We start from the raw sequence: 18847 nt of genomic DNA on the forward strand, positions 1-18847 counted from the left end.
TTCCAAATGTAGGAATCCTAACAGGTGCTCAGTAAATGCTTGCTAAATTAATGGATGAGTGAATGAATAATGAATTAGAATGTGTGGTCACGATAGGAAAAAAAAAAATTGTGCTAATAAGCTTTTACACCATGGGAAGCTAACTAGGATTTTAACAGTATAGGATGAAGCAGAGAATTGGTTATCTATATTGAGAATTTTTATTTGCAGTACATCTTAGGCAAAACATATAGTCTCATTATGCTTTATATACACAATCTAAAAATATAAGAAGTGTTAGTCACTCTGTTGTATCCGACTCTTTGTGACCCCCATGGACTGTACCCCACCAGGCTCCTCTGTCCATGGAATTTTCCAGGCAAGAATACTGGAGTGAGTAGACATTCCCTTCTCCAGGGGATCTTCCCAACCCAGGGATCGAACCCAGGTCTCCCACATGGCAGGCAGATTCTTTATCATCTGAGCCACCAGGGAAATACAAAAGGATAAGGTACAATTTACTTGATTTGTCAGATAATTTCGACTGAGGGAGGTTTTTATTAAAGATCACTAGAATAAAACACCCTGCATTTAGTAGATCACTCATGGGTTCTTTTAGTCACTATTAATTATCTTTCAGTGAAGACTGTAAGTCCATCCTTCCAATGTTATAGTCTCCTTGTTCTAGACCCAGGATAACTGTGAGATAATAAGCCATTAGTGTGCACTTCTGGTGTACAAAGCCATGTGCTATGAAGGGATTCAAGATCAGGTCTCTCTCAGTAAGTCCAAGATGGAGAATAAACCTATCAGGAATCACTCAAAAGACAAGGTTCCAAGCTGTGCAGCTGGAGATGGTTTGAACTCCAATTAACATCCCATGACAATGACCCATTCTTCTTCCTTCGAGTTTACATGTGGCTATGTGGCAGGAAGGGCAGGGAGGGAAGAAGAGAAGGTGTGTTCTGGGTCCCGGAAGCCTTTATGATTTAGAAGCAGAAGACCCAAGCCCTGTCAAGGTTCTGCATCTTGTGGTCCAGCTGATCTGCAAGAGGTCTCAGCTGTCTCTATGAAAAATGAGAACAGTATTATACAGACAACAATAATACTAATGCCTGTGTTAGATGGCACTTAAGAGAAATGAATGAAACCTTGGCAGATTATAATGTGCTGCACAGAGGATGCTATAAGCATAATGTTAACAGTGGGGGTGTAGATGGCAATAATAGTAAAGAGAGTGAGGATAACTGGGTGAGAAACAGTATGACAGATGATGGGTGAGTCAGAGGCTTTGGACATGCCCTATAGGATAGTTCTCCGTGTATCTGAAATGACTGTCTTCTATTCGAGATCATCAACTCCAGCATCTGTACAGATTGTCCCTAGAAAATTCACGTTAAATGGCTTGGAAATAAATTCTATTTTCCTAAATCTGCACGAGTCGCTACGACCTTTGTACCCACCCGGGAAAATTGCATCCACCTTCTCCCCCGGCTACAGCTGTGCTTGCTCCTGTTGTTTTGCTGATGTCTTGTTGCATGAGGTCAATCAATTAAAGCGGATTAGATCCACAGACCAAAATACTAACAGAGGGCCAAGAGAGATAAGACTGATAAATAGCTCAAGACAGCTCCTTCTCTAACTCCCAGCAAATAAGGAAAAAAAAAAAAAAGAGAGAGAGAGAGAGACGGCAAGCATGGATGACAGCTCAGGACAAAAGAACTCTGACCTGAAGAGGGGAAATCAAGGAAGGACAAGGCAGTTGGTGCAAGTAAATAAGCTGTAAGTCAGATCCAGGGCTAGAACAGTCACCGGTCACACACCAGAATCCTGAGTCATCATGTCCTTCAAACCCACTCTGAACATGCACTGTGGATCCACAGACCCCCATGTCACACTGCCTGGTTTGGTAGTTAAGTCTGACTATCAAGCAAAAATTGAAGTTCATTTCCGCAGGAGCCTCCATGTTGCGCCAGGGCCTGGAGCAGTCTCCTGGCAGGATTCAGGTGACAGCTGGCAGGGCAGTGCTGACTGAAACCCAGTCCAGACTGAACATCTCCTATAAATGCCTTGTTTCTCCTCCAAATCTCTGCCACAGCTGTGAGGAACCACCCAACGGCCTTAATAAAGAGACCTTAAGCCCTGTGCTCACAGTAACAGCAAAATCCTCAAAATGAAGAAGAAGCATTTAAATCACCAAGAATGCTTCCAGAATATCTGACATCTTCCCTGCATACATACAAAGTGTGGTCCTGGGACCTGTAGCATCAGCATCACTTAGGAACTCATTAGAAATGCCAATTCTTGGATCTAAAACCAGACTGTGAAGTGGTAACTTCAGAGTGGGGGCCAGCAGTCTGCATCTTCACAGGCTCTGCAGGTGGTTCAGATACTAGCTCAGGTCTAGGGACTAATTCTTATATGAATGTCTTGGTTCCCCTAGGGCAGTGGTTTCAATTGGGGTAGAGTGGGTGATTTTTGTGCCCAGGGACATTTGGCAATGCCTGGAGATACTTCTGCTTGTCACAGCGGGAGGTGGGGTGCTAATGGAATCTCGGGGGTACAGGCCAGAAATGTTCAATATCCAGCAATGCACAACCAAGAAATGCCTGTCCTATACCACGAATCGTGTCACTGCTGGAAACTGCAGCGGGAAGTACAAAACTTCAGCCACACAACAAACATCCATGGAGCATGTTCTGCCTGACAGAAACCGATCTACAAGCCTTTAGATATGCATGATCAGATGGACTTCCCACAATACTCCTCCTATGAGGTGTGTGTGCATGCACATAACACAAACACACACAGCACACACATGTCCATGAGAGCATGCCTGTGTACGCACAGGTGAAGCTGTATTTATTTCGTATAAAACTGGCTGGCCTTCAGAGCACAGGATAAGCCATGAGCATGAGGGGTAATCTGAGTTACTCCTCCTCTATGCTCTATTCCAGTGCCCTTTTTATAGATGTAAATTTGGCAATGCGAGCTCACAGAGCCAGGGAGTGGCAGGCCTGGAACACACGTCCTGCGTTCTGTGTTCTCTGTCTGCTCTTGCAGACATGCATTGCTACTACCCCCCGGGAAAGCCTCTATTGCATCCCTGGGTACAATGGCATTAACTGATCATCCCAAATCCATTTTAGTTCCTTGACTCTTCACTACAGCCTAGGTCATTCTAGTCAGTTTCCATGAAGAGGTATAATCAGTTCTAAGTGGGCTTTAAAGGAAAAACTCTGTGTCCTAGAACTAGATATTCTAGCTCAAGGAGGAGCAGCAGCTCCCATAGAAAAGCAAGGCTGGTAAATAAATCACAACCTTTCAAGACCTATTTTGTGATGGTAAGGAAACCTTCATGGATTCTTCAAAGTGCTCTATCTGCCTATCTTTCAAGTGATAGACAGTTAACATTATGGCTTTGAGGAGAGTGGACCTAGGTGAATAATAAACCTCAACCAAGAATTATTGGTTTCATAAACAAAGGATTCTCAGTCATTTCCATAGATTAATTCCCAGGCTAAACCCTATACCTTTTTCTAGCTGAAGAGGAAAATAAAAAAATAGTATACACATTTCAGAACTGAGAGATTTATTACCTTTGGGATTATCAGAAAATACAATGTAGATGATTGCATTTTTTATGATGGCTTTGGAGACTGGGTATGTAGAAGATTCAGGAGGCAGAATGGTCTGAAGTAAAGACCAGCAACTATGGGCCAAATCTGGCTGTTGCCTGTTCATGTAAATAAAGTTTTATTGGGACACAGCCGTGCTCATTCGTTTCTCTGTGGTCTTTGGCTACTGTAGCAACGCAACAGCAGAGCTGAGCAGTTGCAACAGAAAAGTCTGCTGACCCTCATTGTGAAATCTGGCACAATGGACAGCTAGTTATGATTTTTTTTTTACTTTAGTTTTTGACTAATAGTTTAGGTTAACATGTTCAGAATAACTCAAACACTAGTGGGAGGGTCAAATGGGGAGCCTCCACTGGCTCAACTCAACTATTACTGACAAATAGAGCACATTTCTAATAAGATGAAAAATATAAAAATCCATCCAATTGAGGCATAAACTAATCTATTTCAGACCCATTAAGGGTAGTTTAGATTCTACAATCAATTCAACAACTGTTTGAAGGTAGGCAGCTGCGGATACAGAGAAATAAATTTGAGGCTGCTGGCAAAAGCTGATGGTGCCTAGAAGAGGCTGGTAATGGAGGAGATGGAGCAGAGTTGTAAAAGTTATTAAAATTATAATGATATGACATTTTCCTTCTGAAAATGTGTCTGGTTCTGTGGAGTGAATCATGTACATGCTAAAGGCTCGGGACTCTAAAAGCCAACACATATCACTCTGATGCCAGGACTTGAGTTGAATCCATTAGACGGAATGAAAGAAGAGAGTATCACTGCAGCCCAATGAATATCTCAGTCTCCAGGGCTCCCATGCATCTGCAAGACACCTGAGTCCCTTGAGTGATAAATGGTGATTCACGGAGCTCTCTCGGTTTACCTGCAAGGAGAATCGATGGTGTCATCATCTTGGAACGAACATACTGCAATAGAGACTCATTTTTCCTTTGCTAGTTATCGTAAACAAAATGGCCAGCAGACTCTAATATATCAGCGGGGGCTGTCTGCGCTCAGGGACAGTGGTGTGTGTGTGTCCTGGAGATAGTGTTACAGCTTGGTGTTTCATCCAAGTGATGGTTTATGATCCTCCTCTTTGTCAATGATCACCACTGTAACAGTCTCTTTGGGATCTTATCAGTATTTCTAATTCAAAAGGTTCATTCTGACCTACCCCCATTGGCCATAATAAAAGCAAGAGAGGGAAGAAAAAAAAAAAAAAAGGGAAATTTAAACAAGCTGGCACAAATAAGAAGGCAGGCTTTCTGGCCTCCAAGCTGGTTTCAAAGTCACTGTAGGGGAAAGTAATCCAGGTGTCCCAGCAAAAGTATGAAAAAAAGAACACTTTCCCTGGGGCCCGGGGGAGATGAGTGAAAGTCACCCAAATGTGAGACTTGAAAACGTGTCACAGGGAGATGACTCATGCCTTTGGAAAAGCATCCAACATAGCAGCATTGAGAATTATTTCAAAGCTGCATGATCCTTTGATAGAATAATTAGAAAGCACATCTCCTTATCTTAATTTACTTGAATTTAGTCTTGCTACCAAGCTGTAAAGTGAATACGTCTCACCCGAGTGGGAGAAATACCCCTGAGATACTAGGAAGTTGTTGTTCGTCTATGATCTGGCATGCACTGTGAGCCACCCGGGCGCTAACCACAGCTTCAAATACACAAATTATCCACGGAGTTTATAATAAATCCATGCACAATATGAAGAAGTATTTCTATTATGGCATTTAAAGGGCACAAACATTCCTTATTCTCTCCTTTATGAGTGTGCTACAATTTTATCCACTGATATAAAGATGCTAAATGTTTGCATCCAAAAGTCTAAGGAACACATTGCTAGGGAAATAGAGGTTGTATGTGTGTGCATGCCCACATAGTGTGTGCACATGTGTGTGTTGAAGCAAGACCTTAAAACTTAATGTAGCCCAAAGCTAGTTTCTCAGACCCTCTCCTTCATATTTTAAGTAAAGGGATGCTGATTCAGGAGAACCCAGGCCTCTCTGAGTACATCAAAAATCAGCTGTAGACAAGCTTTTATCATGCCCCTGGATGGCCCCTGAACAGTCAGGGCAATGCTTGGGACTTTACTTCCTAGCAGCCTTCTTAGGAATGCGAATCTATCACACATAAAACTCAGCACAAGCTATGGATTCACATGATCAGGCTGATCTACGGTCAACATGAGCTTCAGGGAATGAATGGCTTGATCATTCGGAATCACTTATCCAGTAACTCAGAGGCAGAACAGATCTCCTAGGCTGGCTCACACCAACACTGAATGAGGTATCCTTTCTGACATGGAGAAGAGACTTCCTTCTGCCAGAGAGTCCAGTTTTCCTAGCCAGTGGACAAAGACCTACAGGGATAAATAATATCCTGCATGCGTGCTGTCCCAGAGCCATCTTTAACTAGTCATCCCATAATCCCTCCAGTATCCACTCAACAACAGAGCTGAGTGTTTGCATTGATTCATTCCAACTTTTTCGTAATGGAACAGTTCTTTTTCCCGGTTACATCATGAGCATCATGAGGGTAGAAGATACATTTATGTCCTTCTCCATATAGACCAATAAATGTTCAGCTGAGCACCTAACACAGTGGTTAAAGCATCTTTGCATTTCTCAGCAAGTAACACTTGAGTGTAACATTTTCATCCATGGTCCATTTATTGCTTTGCAACTTTTGCTATGATTTTGCTTTGAGTGCTTTTGAAAATGTGACCCATGATGATGACTCAGGGGACCCTGGGCACTAACTTATTTCACACAGCCTACTAAAACAGTATCCAGGGTAATTGCCAACAAGCCTATGCAGCCCAAGGAGAACTTGCTCCATAGACTTGGAGGTGAGAGGTTTAGTAATCCATTACCACGGTCCTCAATCCACTTTGATTTTTTTAAAATTCAAATTAGATTCAAATAAAAGTCCTAGGGATGGAATGACTCCATACCATTACCAGTTCCTTGAACTATTTGATTCTCATAAACAACATCTTAACTGTTGAAACATCCAGGAGTCCAGACTTTCAGGAGACTCTCTCCATTTTCCTGCCTTCTCCTCTGCTCCTCAATGCAGTGACTGCTGGGCAGTGCCACAGCCAAGCTCTGCCCTTGGGAGCCTATTCCCTCATCACAGTTGCTAGGGCCACCTTTTAGTGAGCTGTACTATAATCTCCATCCACTGTCAATTTGCACTAGACTTACCAAATTGAGGATCTTTACACATAGTAACATTTTTTAAAATGCTACCTTTATTTCTCCAAGTAAATGTTGCCTAAGTCTGAGTCAACTCACAGAGGACTGGCAATCAAGTATCTACTGATTATACACTCTAGACAGGGCACTTTGTCAGACCCATCAGAAGCTAAAGAATAGATTTAGCATGATTCAGAGAATCCCATGGATGGAGGAGCCTGGCAGGCTGAAGTCCATGGGGTCGCTAAGAGTCAGACACGACTGAGTGACTTCACTTTCACTTTTCACTTTCGGGTCGCATAGAGTTGGACACGACTGAAGCGACTTAGCAGCAGCAGCAGCAGCCCTTAAGAGTGTAAACTCAGTACCATTTTTCTAGATTTCATACACATGTGTTAATATACAATATTTGTCTTTCTCTTTCTGACTTACTTCACTGTGCAATAGGCTCTAGGTCCATCCCCCTCATTAGGACTGACTCAAATGCATTCTTTCTTATAGCTAAGTAATATTTCATTGTGTGTATGTACCACAATTTCTGTATCCATTCATTTGTTGATAGACAGCTAGGTTGCTTCCATGTTCTAGCTGTTGTAAAAAGTGCTGCAATGAACAATGGTGTATAAGCATCTCTTGCGATTATGGTTTTCTCAGGGTACATGTGTGGTAGTAGATTATTGGGTCCTACAGTACTATTTACAGGGCGGCAGTGGAGACACGGACATAAAGAACAGGCTTGTGGACACAGTGCGGGAAGGGAGGGTGGGACGGAAACATACATGACCATACGTGAAATACATGGGCAGTGGGAATTTTCTGTGTGACACAGGGGGTCAACCCAGTGCTCTGAGACAACCTAGAGGGTAGGATGCAGTGGGAGATGGGAGGGAGGTTCAAGAGGGAGGGGACAAGGTATGCCTAGAGCTGATTCATGTCGATGTTTGGCAGAAACCATCACAGTAGTGAAAAGCAATCATCATCCAATAAAAATTTTTTAAATAAATAAAAACATCTAGAATCTTAAGAAGAGTGTAAACTCCACCATGATATTGTAAAAAGGCATTAGTGTGGGAATCAGTAGACATGGATCTCAGTTCTAGTTGTTTACTTAACGCAACTCATGGGACAGGTCACAAGTACTCTGGGTGTAGTTTCCTCGAGTGTAAGACAGGGTTGGCATCACTGAGCTCTCGGGCGGTGATGAAGGTAAAAAGAGAGAGAGATGTTTGTGATAGCCACTTGAAAATTATGGGGCACTGAAAACAAAAAGCGTCTCGTTACAAATCAGGTGGGGACAAATACAAAGGAAAAACAAGCACACGATTCTCTAAATTAAGACAGAAGGAATAAAAATAAACATCTCAAGTCAGTCCTTGACAAATTGCCCAGGTGACTGGCGGTAGAGGATTTACTGTGTGTCCTCAGGACAGAAAATGCCACCTTCTTTAGTAGGAGGTCAGGCCAATGATGGGGAAAATGTGGGGTTAGATCAGACATATTTAAGTAATAAAAATGAGGAAGGAGGAATGGCAGGAGTTTAGAAGGTTGATACTATTGGAATGAAAATGAAATTCAGTCTGAGATAAAGAAAAATAGGCAATACTAGGCAAAAAAAAAAAAAAAAACCCACTTGAGAATATCAACCAGCTAAAACTTCAGTAATGTTGCTGAGACACAAACCATTGCATGTTAAGATAGACTTCAGGGCTCAACATATCCAAGCAAAAAGAAAGCATGTTTAAGGTTCATAAGCATGCTAAATATTGGAGAATATTTTCTTTCTTGCCCAAAGGGCCCTCCCCAGACTCCCCAGCAAATGTTTCCTGGATAATGGCTCAATTACATTTCTGGAAAACTATAGACTCAAAATAAATCTAAATAAAATCCTTTATTCCCCAAGTGTGCCCTGCTGTTGATTCCCCAGCTTTCCGCTGCTAACATTTCTCTTCTGGCAGGAAAGTGTTAGCTGTTTAAAAGGACAGTGGTTTGCGCTGTGCTTAAACTCCACCTTGGCCCAGAGGCCCAGGGTCCATCGGAGCAGACACCAACCAAGTTATGCTAGAGCACCCATGTTTCAGCAGTCAGCAGTTATCTTACTGTTGCTAACTCGTCATATCTCTGTTCAGTGACACCTTTGAGTCATTTAAGGCAGTGATTAAGGTCAGAGGAAAGTAAAAACTTAGAAGGAGAGGGAAGGAAGTAATAGGGAGACAGACAAGGAATTAGATGAGTGTGACTAAAGCTATCTGCCAAGCCTTCTGAAAGAACAGAAAACTAGCTCCCTAAGCCCCCCCACATAGATGTATTTCTTGCCACTCTACTTTGTCCTGACTTCAAGAAACTTTCTGCAGGCAAATACCTGAGGTCAACACCTTAGAAAGCTAGCTACAAGGAGAAACACCTTCCTTAACAGACAGCAGGATGAATTTCTGATTCAGTTGCCAAAGGATGACTGCCAATAAGCCATTCCACCTGTGCTCACCAGACAACCAGGATCAGCCACAGAAACAAGCACACAGGGCACCTAAGACCAAGCATCCACGACACACAGGTCTCATCTCCTCTGGCGCAGGGCAGAAAGGGCCTGTGATCAGATGTCTACTCCCAGAGGGACGAATCAAACTCCAGTATTCTTGCCTAGATAATCCCGTGGACAGGGGAGCTTGGCGGGCTACAGTCCATGGGGCTGCAGAGAGTTGGACAAGGCTGTGAGTGCATGCACGTGTTGAACCTGGCAGGGTATACCTCTTGGAAGAGTAATGAAAGCTGTGTTCAGGTTTGATTTTTCTCCGTTGATTATTTTTCTCCAATAAAAGCTTATTAGTTGTGCTGTGTAAAACAGAAGTTACAAATAATCTATAAAGTAGACCAGGCCCTCAGATGTATACTATTATATTTTTAAATGGAGGTTCTCATAGTATCTTTTAAAATGTGCCTTAGTTTAAAAGTCAGAAGGTCTCTCATAAACAGATTACTACAATCTTTGAAAGCAACACTGGGATAATATTTCTAAAACATGATTAAAGGCCAGAACTGATTGCAGGAAGAAGACGTGCATGCTCAGTTGTGTCTGACTCTTTGCGACCCCATGGACTGTATCCTGCCAGGCTCCTTTGTCCATGGGATTCTTCGGACAAGAGTAATGAAGGGGCTTGCCATTTCTGTCTCCAGGGGATCTTCCCAACACAGGGATTGAACCCACATCTCCCTCAACTCCTGCATTGGCAGGCAGATTCTTTACTACTGAGCCACCTGGGAAGGCGGAGGAGAAGGGCACAAGTTGCCCAGTGAACAGTCTCTCCCACCCCCTCTTGACTATTAGATGAGAAGTCTGAGTGTAGCTTGCCATTTATCACTTGTTTTGCACTGTAAAGATGAAAGGGAATTATAGGGTTGCCCAAAAGATTCATTCAGGTTTTTCTATAAGATATCATCACATGACTAGCAATGTCTCTGAACCTCAACAAAAGACATATCAAGAACCATGGGATTCAAGAAAAATAAGAGCAAGTGCATTTTTTTTCTTATACCCTATTCCATTTTAATCACTTAAATTATCAGTCTGCCCTTTGTAAATGTTTCTGGTTTTTAAACACCTAATGTACCATAATAGTCATATTATTTTTAAAAATATATATATTTATTTATTTTTGGCTGTTCTGGATTGGGTCTTTGATGTGATGCGTGGGCTCTCTGTTGCTCCTTGCAGGCTTTCTCTAGTTGCAGTGAGCGGGGTGGGATCTACTCTCTATTTGCGGCATGTGGGCTTCTTTTGCTGCGGAGCACAGGCTCTAGAACATGCAGGCTTAGCTGCCTGTGGCATGTGGGATTTCCCGGATCAGGGATTGAACTGGTGTCCTCTGTATTGGCAGGCAGATTCTTAACCACTGGATCACCAGGGAAGTCCCACATACTTATGAGAAAGACAGGTTTGGCTTTGGATCTTAATTCTATCACTTACTTGACCAAATTGTTTAGATTTTCTAAGCTTCAATTTTCCCATCTTTAATGTTGAGAAAATATTACCTACCATAAAAGCTTGTTATGAGGATAAAACAATCTATGCAGGCAGCTAGCGCACAACAGAAGACACCCTAGGAATTGTTTTTTTTTTTTTCCTTCCCCTTTGAAGGGTTGGGATGAATTAAGCAGACTCGATCATAAAATCACACACACATATGAAGTGCCTGCCAAATTGTAATGACCCAACTGCTGCTTCAGAGAGATGGCTCAGCTCAAGGTTTTAATGCACTTTTCATGAACTGAAGCACAACAACAAAATCTATCACTGTTAAGCAGCCTCATAAGAAGATCCGATTTGAACAAAATAGACTTCCTTTTGAGCTCTGAAATATGGTAGCTACCTTCACCTTGACTTAGAGACACACCAGTAGGAAATGTACACTTAGCCAATGAACAGCAGGATTAATAAATGCCAGCAAAGATAATGATAATGAAATGCATTGGTGAAAGTTTCCTAAGAGCAGACCATCCAGTATAGAAAGGTACATATAAATTTTATGCAAACACACTTTTAGTTCTGTGAGTTCATATATCAGCATGACTACAACCATCGAGAAAAATTTAACGTAGGCCGCTGCTCTAGAACGACCATTTAATTTTGAGCAGACCATGATATTGAAAAAAAAATTAAGTTATATAACACACTTGCCAAATAAATAAAAAAATGTTCATTGCAATGTAACAGCTAGAAAAACAGAATCGCTACTCTACCATGTTGAGGATTAAGTGGGCAATAAATCATAGCCGTCTGCATTCTGAATTCCAAGCCAATTGAGGAATAGACCCAGCCTAAAGGACAGCCAACTTCATTGCTCGTAAAGCTGAATGTGGGAACTGGTCTGGGACGAGAGTCGGACCTGGCCTTACACCAGACTTCTACTCATATTCCTTGTCCCCTTCTCTTCTCCATTGTCTCCTGCAAAGATGAAACTGGCTTGGGCCTGTGTGCACTCAGCACAGGGATAAAAAAGCTCTCTGAACAGAAAGAAGGAAGGGGTCTCACCAGATATGTGCAGACCCTTCATCCAATCCCACCACTAAATAAGGAATTGAAGAGAAAGTACAAGAAGTGTCACCCCTAAGTTTTCTTTCCAGGATAGAGAATTGCTTCATAGTATACATGCACATGCGGAGAAGGCAGTGGCACCCCACTCCAGTACTCTTGCCTGGAAAATCCCATGGATGGAGGAGCCTGGTGGGCTGCAGTCTATGGGGTCCCTAAGAGTCGGACACGACTGAGCGACTTCTCTTTCACTTTTCACTTTCATGCATTGGAGAAAGAAATGGCAACCCACTCCAGTGTTCTTGCCTGGAAAATCCCAGGGACAGGGGAGCCTGGTGGGCTGCCGTCTATGGGGTCACACAGAGTCGGACATGACTGAAGTGACTTAGCAGCAGCAGCAGCAGCATACACGCACGTGGGGCTTCCCAGATGGCACTCTGCTACGGAACCCACCTGATAGGGATGAAATGCAGGAGATGCGAAAGACATGTTGATCCCTGGTGGGGAAGATCCCCTGGAGGAGGGCATGGCAACCCATTCCAGTATTCTTGCATGGAGAATCCCATGGACAGAGGAGCCTGGCAGCCTACAGCCCATAGGGTCGCACCAAGCTGGACACTACTGAAGCGACTTGGCACACCCACACGCAAATATCTACATAGATGGTGGAACTATCTCTTTTCTATTTTTGAAACTTTTCTTCAGGTACCCCTACCAATAAAGATTGACCCATAAGAGCAGCTTTTGTTGTTGTTTAGTCTCTAAGTTGTATCCAACTCTTAAATGACCCCAATGACTGTAGCCCACCAGGCTCCTCTGTCCATGGGATTTCCCAGGCAAGAATTCTGGAATGGGTTGTCATTTCTTTCTCAGGGAATCTATCTGACCCAGGGATTAAACCCATGTCTCCTGCATTGGCAGGCAGATTCTTTACCACAGAACCACCAAGGAAGCCCATAAGAGAAGCTGCTGCTAAGTCACTTCAGTCGTGTCCGACTTTCTATGTCCCCATGGACCGTAGCCCGCCAGGCTCCTCTGTCCATGGGATTCTCCAGGCAAGAATACTGGAGTGGGTTGCCATGCCCTCCTCCAGGGGACCTTCCTGACCCAGGGTTCGAACCCGCACCTCCTGCATTGGCAGGCGGTTCTTTACCACGAGCGCCACCTGGGAAGCCCCTATAAGAGAAGCTGGAGAGACAATATCCAGGCATCTAAAGAGGACTTGTTATCTGGAGGTTGGTATATGTTTAGAGGTTTGAAATGTTTACTTTATGATCAGGTGAAGCTGCCTTCAACTAACAAGTTACCACTAACTGTTGATAACCACCATTGCTTCTGTTGATTACTGAAATTCTTAGCAACGTGTAGCTGATGACTTAGACTTTTGGACGTTGCAGTGCCAGAAAAAATACCAGAAAGAGAAATGTTAAATATGACACATGGGGCTTCCCTGGTAGTCCAGTGGCTAAGACTCTGCACTCCCAATGCAGGGGGCCCGGGTCCAATCGCTGGTCAGGAAACTGGACCCTACGTGCTGCAAATAAGAGCCTGCATGCCTCAATGAAGACCCGAGTACCACAACTAAGAGCTGGCACAGCCAAGTAAATACATTTTTAATCAATAAGTAAACATGAATTATAAGCAAAGAAATTAGCAATCCTAATTGGTAAGGTTTTAGGAGGCCTGTGGAACTTTCTTTATATCACAAACTTCTGCCTCCATCCTAAGGGCCCAGAGCTTGGCTGTCATTTACATCACCAGCCAGGATTCCTTAGCACAGCCCAACTATGCTGTCAACCCACATCCCAAGGAATGCATATAATCACCATATTTACTGTGATGACCCAGGCAATAACGATACCCACCGCCTGTAAGAAACTAAAACGCACGTGTCATTTTGGAGATGCTACTTGCTCAGGCGGGGTTGCCTGTCAGCTGTCTCTGGCCGAGCGATACAACCTACAATTTAGTTAACAAACTGAGACATCATAGAAATCAGTGCTTTTAACAGGCTTCCTCAAATCACTTGGGTTTTTCCACCTGTCTTACATGTCACAAGTCTCTGGCAATGTGGCACGAGTGGGAGGAGGTTCCAGTGGAGTTGAAAAGAAGAGAAAAAAATGGGGGAAAAAAAAAAGGCAAAATAGTTGGCTGAATTCTAAAGTGGAATCTGCCCTAGAAGTAGAAAATCCAGAAAAAAACAAAACACATTTGTTGGCTCCAGTAGTTCTATTGTCGCCAGCTGGGCAAGTTTCAAACTCTTCAGCCTTAGCAGGGGCCAACCTTTATTCCCGGCCTTCTTACCAAACTTCCTCAACCTTTCACCCTGTCTGCATCCACTGATTAGTCTCATCATTCATTTAGCAAGTCTGCATTAAGAACCTAATATATAAAAGCTTTTGTTCTAGGTATTAATTCTAATGTGAACAGACCATTTCTACCACTCAAGTGCTCCTGTGCTGATGCTCAGGCCTGAGGATGGAATGGATGGTGGCAACTATCAAGAAGAACAGAGACTGGACTTGGGTTTATTTTAAAAAAGAAGAGAATACAGGGAACCCATCTTAGTATAAAGGCTTCCAGGAAGCCGCCTAGTAGATTGATCTGTTAATTTTCACAAGAGTTTTCACTGATCTTTATGATCTATTTAAAGACAATGAAAAATATGGAAGCAGTAGAAGTGGTTTTAGGTTAGAGAGATATAGGAAGGTTTTGCAATGGAAGAAGAGTTTAAATTCAGCCCCGAATGTGGACAGAATGGGGATGGTCCAGTTTAGATGAGTTCACATCAACAGAACTATAAAGATGCAAGATCTCTGAAACTGGGTTTGGAATCCAGGAAACCTGGCTTTAACCCTGGACTATTTCATGTGAATCAAGTCACATCAAATAAGTCTTGCAGTTTCTCTGAGTATTATCTTTCTTATCTTAAAAAAATGATAATAAAATAAAAGTACTTAGTCTGTGCTGTACACAGAGTAATTACAAAAGCTGAGATAATATATGTAAAAGTGCATGGAAAATTATAATGTGCAATACACATACGATCATTAGGTGCTCTGCATTAATTGTTCATTTGATTTTAAACGTAGATGGCTGCTTCTTCTTCTAGCTTTTACTTTGATAATTTTTAAAAGACTGCTTGCACCCTTTTAAAAACTTTCAATAGAAGCAGGAAATGCTTCGCTTCTTACTTATCTATTTCTTTTATCATAAAAAAATCAAAGTGTTCCTTGGAAATCATCTCATTAATCTCTTGGAGGGAGGTAAGATAGAGGACACATACTTTGCACGATTATAAATGAATCTCAGTTTTGCAAATGGAAAAGCCTGACTTTTGAGGCTTGCCTTAGCCACATAGAGAGTAAAAACAGCACCGAAAATGACCTGGCCATCTCTTTATCCAATTTTATGTTCTCCTCATTATTACATGCATCCCCAAATCTTATTCTCCCAGGAGACTTCCAAGGATAGATCTGGCTTATCAGTTCTGAAATAAGTAATACTTTACATAACTGTTTTTAGCCCCTGCTTTTTCATCTGAACAACAACCTTAAAAAAAACCTAGCAAACAGGATTTTGTAGCAGTGAAAAAGGAATAATACACATGTAATATTTATGAAAGAAACCTAGTCCAGGATCTGTAACACATCAAATGAAAAATAAAGGCTAGCTCCTTTTGTTTTACAGGAAGAAAACTTGGTTTACATAAATCTCATGAGTGTTGCCCTGACATGTATGGAGTTGAGTCTAACATTGAAAAGCACTTAGACTGATCATTAGTAATAAATCTCAGAACCAAGTTTCCACCAATCAATAAGCATCTGTTGTGTACACAGCACATACCAACACTTGTGCTAGATCCTAAAGACATAAAGATACACAGGACACAGTATAAGTTTTCCAAAAGTTTAACTGAGAAGCTGAGACAAGACACGGACAAAATAGCAGGTAAAAAATAGAAAGTGGTTAAAGGCAAAGACACAGACAAGCAAAATTCAACAGGTTTCATGGAAGAGGTGACTGATAGGTTGGGTTCATGAAAGATGGGTAGGATTTCAAAAAATGGAAACAGTGAAAATAATGTTGATGAAACTGCATTCTAAGCAATGAGACGAGCACAGTCCAAAGGAAAGATGAGGTCTAGTCAGTGGATGAATTTGGTGAGAGCACAGTGTATACAATAAAGAGAAATGACTTTGCTGGATACAAACGCAGGTTGAGGTTGAATCATGTTTGGCTTCGGAGGTTCTACTAATGAATAAAACTTGTCTTTAGTTGGGAACCCATTGAGTTGAATGACAGAAAATATTGTTTAAAAATATTTGAGCATGTTGTGAGCAGATGGAGAAGAAGCAGAGGAGGGGAAATGTAACAGATAACAGAGAAATGAGCTAACAGATGGCATGAGGTCCCAGAAGAGACCACAGGGCAGGAGGCCAGGGACACAGGTAGCTCAGCTACCTGTGAGGGGCACAAGGCATTCTTCCTGAGACAGAAAAGGAAGCCAGAATAGTAGCAGCTGCATTAGGATGTAGGGAGCCCACCCTCATTTGATGAAGACATATACTTTTAAAAGTACAATCATTTGTTAGAAACATTGCAGAGGGGATTTTTAAATTGAGTTGGGGTGGAACTGGGGCATTTATGTGTATGTACCTGTGTGTTAGTTGCCCAGTCATGTCCAACTCTTTGTGACCCATGGACTGTAGCCTGCCAGGCTCCTCTGTCCATGGAATTCTCCAGGCAAGAGTACATTGCCTTCCCTTCTCTAGGGGAACATCCCCACCCAGGGATAGAACCTGGGTCTCCACCACTGTAGGCAGATTCTATACTATCTGAGCCACTAGGGAAGCCCGGGACATTTATGGTCCCTTCCAAATCCGTGGCAGGGGATATACCAATTGAGGCATCATTTTCAAAATGGAGAAATAGTTCAGTTCATACAAATAATCAGTAAATCTACTCAGAAGAGGAATTATTAAATGGCAGGTGAAATTTACTAACAGAAGGATTTTGTTCCATTGGCAAAGAGTCTTTTTCTGTTTATTTAAAAAAAAAAAAGCCTACACCCAGCTTCGGATCCAAACATTTATTACCTTTTTGGCCTTTATGAGTACTTGACTTTGTGACTTCTGGGCTTTCGAAACTACAAGGAGATGCAATGAGCTATCACAGCTTCACCAAGAATAGTCACACCAAACTAATCTCATTTTCTTGAGAATACATTTACCAAGGGGGAAGGTCAGCAAGATGATGTGGGCAGAGTGTAAAAATCACAACAAAGAGTCAGACAAGGGCTTTAGTGATATCTCTGAGATCACAATGGAGAAAAATGGGGACCATTCACACATTACGAGGATTTATAGATGGCCCACTAAGCAGATGGCTGGATCTTGCAGGGCTGGCGGCAGGGCCAAGTTCTCAGCAACTCCCTGCTCAATATTTGTATCAGTGACTTGGATGAAGGAAAAAAAGCCAGGGTTAGAAATTCCCCTCTGTCTTACATATGGGAGGAATACCCTGAAATGTCAGAATGTAAATGTTATGGTTTTTCCAGTAGGCATGTATGGATGTGAGAGTTGGACTACAAAGAAAGCTGAGCACCGAAGAATTGATGCTTTTGAATTGTGGTGTTGGAGAAGACTCTTGGGAGTCCTTTGGACAGCAAAGAGATCCAACCAGTCCATCCAAATGGAAATCAGTCCTGAATATTCATTGGAAGGACTGATGCTGAAGCTGAAACTCCAATACTTTGGCCACCTGATGCGAAGAACTGACTCATTGGAAAAAAAACCCTGATGCTGGGAGAGATTAAAGGTAGGAGAAGAAGGGGATGACGGAGGGTGAGATGGTTGGATGGCATCACCGATTCAATGGGCGTGAGTTTGAGCAACCTCCAGGAGTTGCCGATGGACAGGGAGGCCTGGTGTGCTGGGGTTGCAGAGTTGGACACGACTGAGCTACTGAACTGAACTGAACTGAAATGCTATGGAAAAAAGAAGATATAACTCAATGAAATTTAGTTAAGATAGATAGTCACCTACATAAAGTAAACAATTAGATAAGTGCGGGATTAGGATAACTCAGTCAAAATAGAATTCCAGGAGAAGAGATAGTGGGGTTATATGACCAGGAGCTCAATAGGATTTAGAAATAGGGTAGAATCTCTACCAAAACTTTTATGTAAACTCTTGATGCTTGAATAGAAGAGTGTTGCTGTTGGAGACGGGAATGGTCTCCCTGTGTCCAGCAGAAGTCAGGCAAAGAGCAGAGCACACTGCTCTCTAATAAACACTCAGCTTCAATAAACTCATGCACAGGTTTTAATGATAGTCCACAGCAGCTTGGCAAGGATGGAAAAGCACTTTCATGTCACTTGAGGAATGATTATGGAAACTAGAAAAGCAAAAACTTTAAGAGGAATATATGCTAGCTGCCATCATAAAGAACTATTTCATGAAAAAAGAAGTACATACTCCCTGCATTCCTGACTACAGACTTCTGAGGAGCAGGAAGAATGTATGGGGGGTGGGGGTACAGATTTTGATTAAAAATAATGTTATTGCTTTTTTTAATACTGTGTGAATATTCCCACAATAAGGCAGGCTACCTCGGCAAATCGTGGGAGAACTACCAGAAGAAATCAAGCAGCCAATGAAAATGCATGTATCAGGACTGCTGTGGGAACAATCACTTAGGTGGGAGAGGGGTTAATCTAGATGACTTCTAATATCTATCTGGAGGAGTCTAAATTTTGTCATCAAGTATAACCGAGGAGGTGACTAGGTTTGTCCATGTGGTGATTTTGATTACTGTCCCATTTCTTCACTCCCTGGAATATTGTATAACTTTGCAGTGTCTTTCCACAGTAGGAAAACAGATTTCTTCCCATCTCATGACCATGGCTTTTCAACATGACCTGTCTGACCAACAGGATGGAAGTGGATGTGATGCCAACCGAGGCTTTAAACATGCTTCTAAAGCTTGGCTTGCCCTTTTGT

At 42.3% G+C, this 18847-nt stretch overlaps 1 protein-coding gene across 9 annotated transcripts in view; it reads right to left on the reverse strand.

Moving 5' to 3' along the window:
* The window catches only part of NRXN3 (neurexin 3), a 1787606-nt gene that overhangs the window by 217819 nt on the left and 1550940 nt on the right, over positions 1-18847 (reverse strand). Inside the window, exon 15 of one of the 9 annotated variants that reach the window (XM_086319416.1) lies at positions 1215-4494. The exons of the other annotated variants lie outside the window; for them this stretch is intronic. Within the exon in view, the coding sequence (XP_086175542.1) occupies positions 4363-4494 (132 nt within the window). The 3' untranslated portion in view covers positions 1215-4362. Of the gene's footprint in view, positions 1-1214; positions 4495-18847 lie in introns of those variants that run through there. 9 annotated transcript variants of the gene reach the window in all.

The sequence above is a fragment of the Bos grunniens genome, chromosome 10, assembly GCF_055505025.1.
Source record: "Bos grunniens cultivar Pamir isolate PY7600 chromosome 10, Bosgru_T2T1.0, whole genome shotgun sequence".
NCBI lineage: Eukaryota > Metazoa > Chordata > Mammalia > Artiodactyla > Bovidae > Bos > Bos grunniens.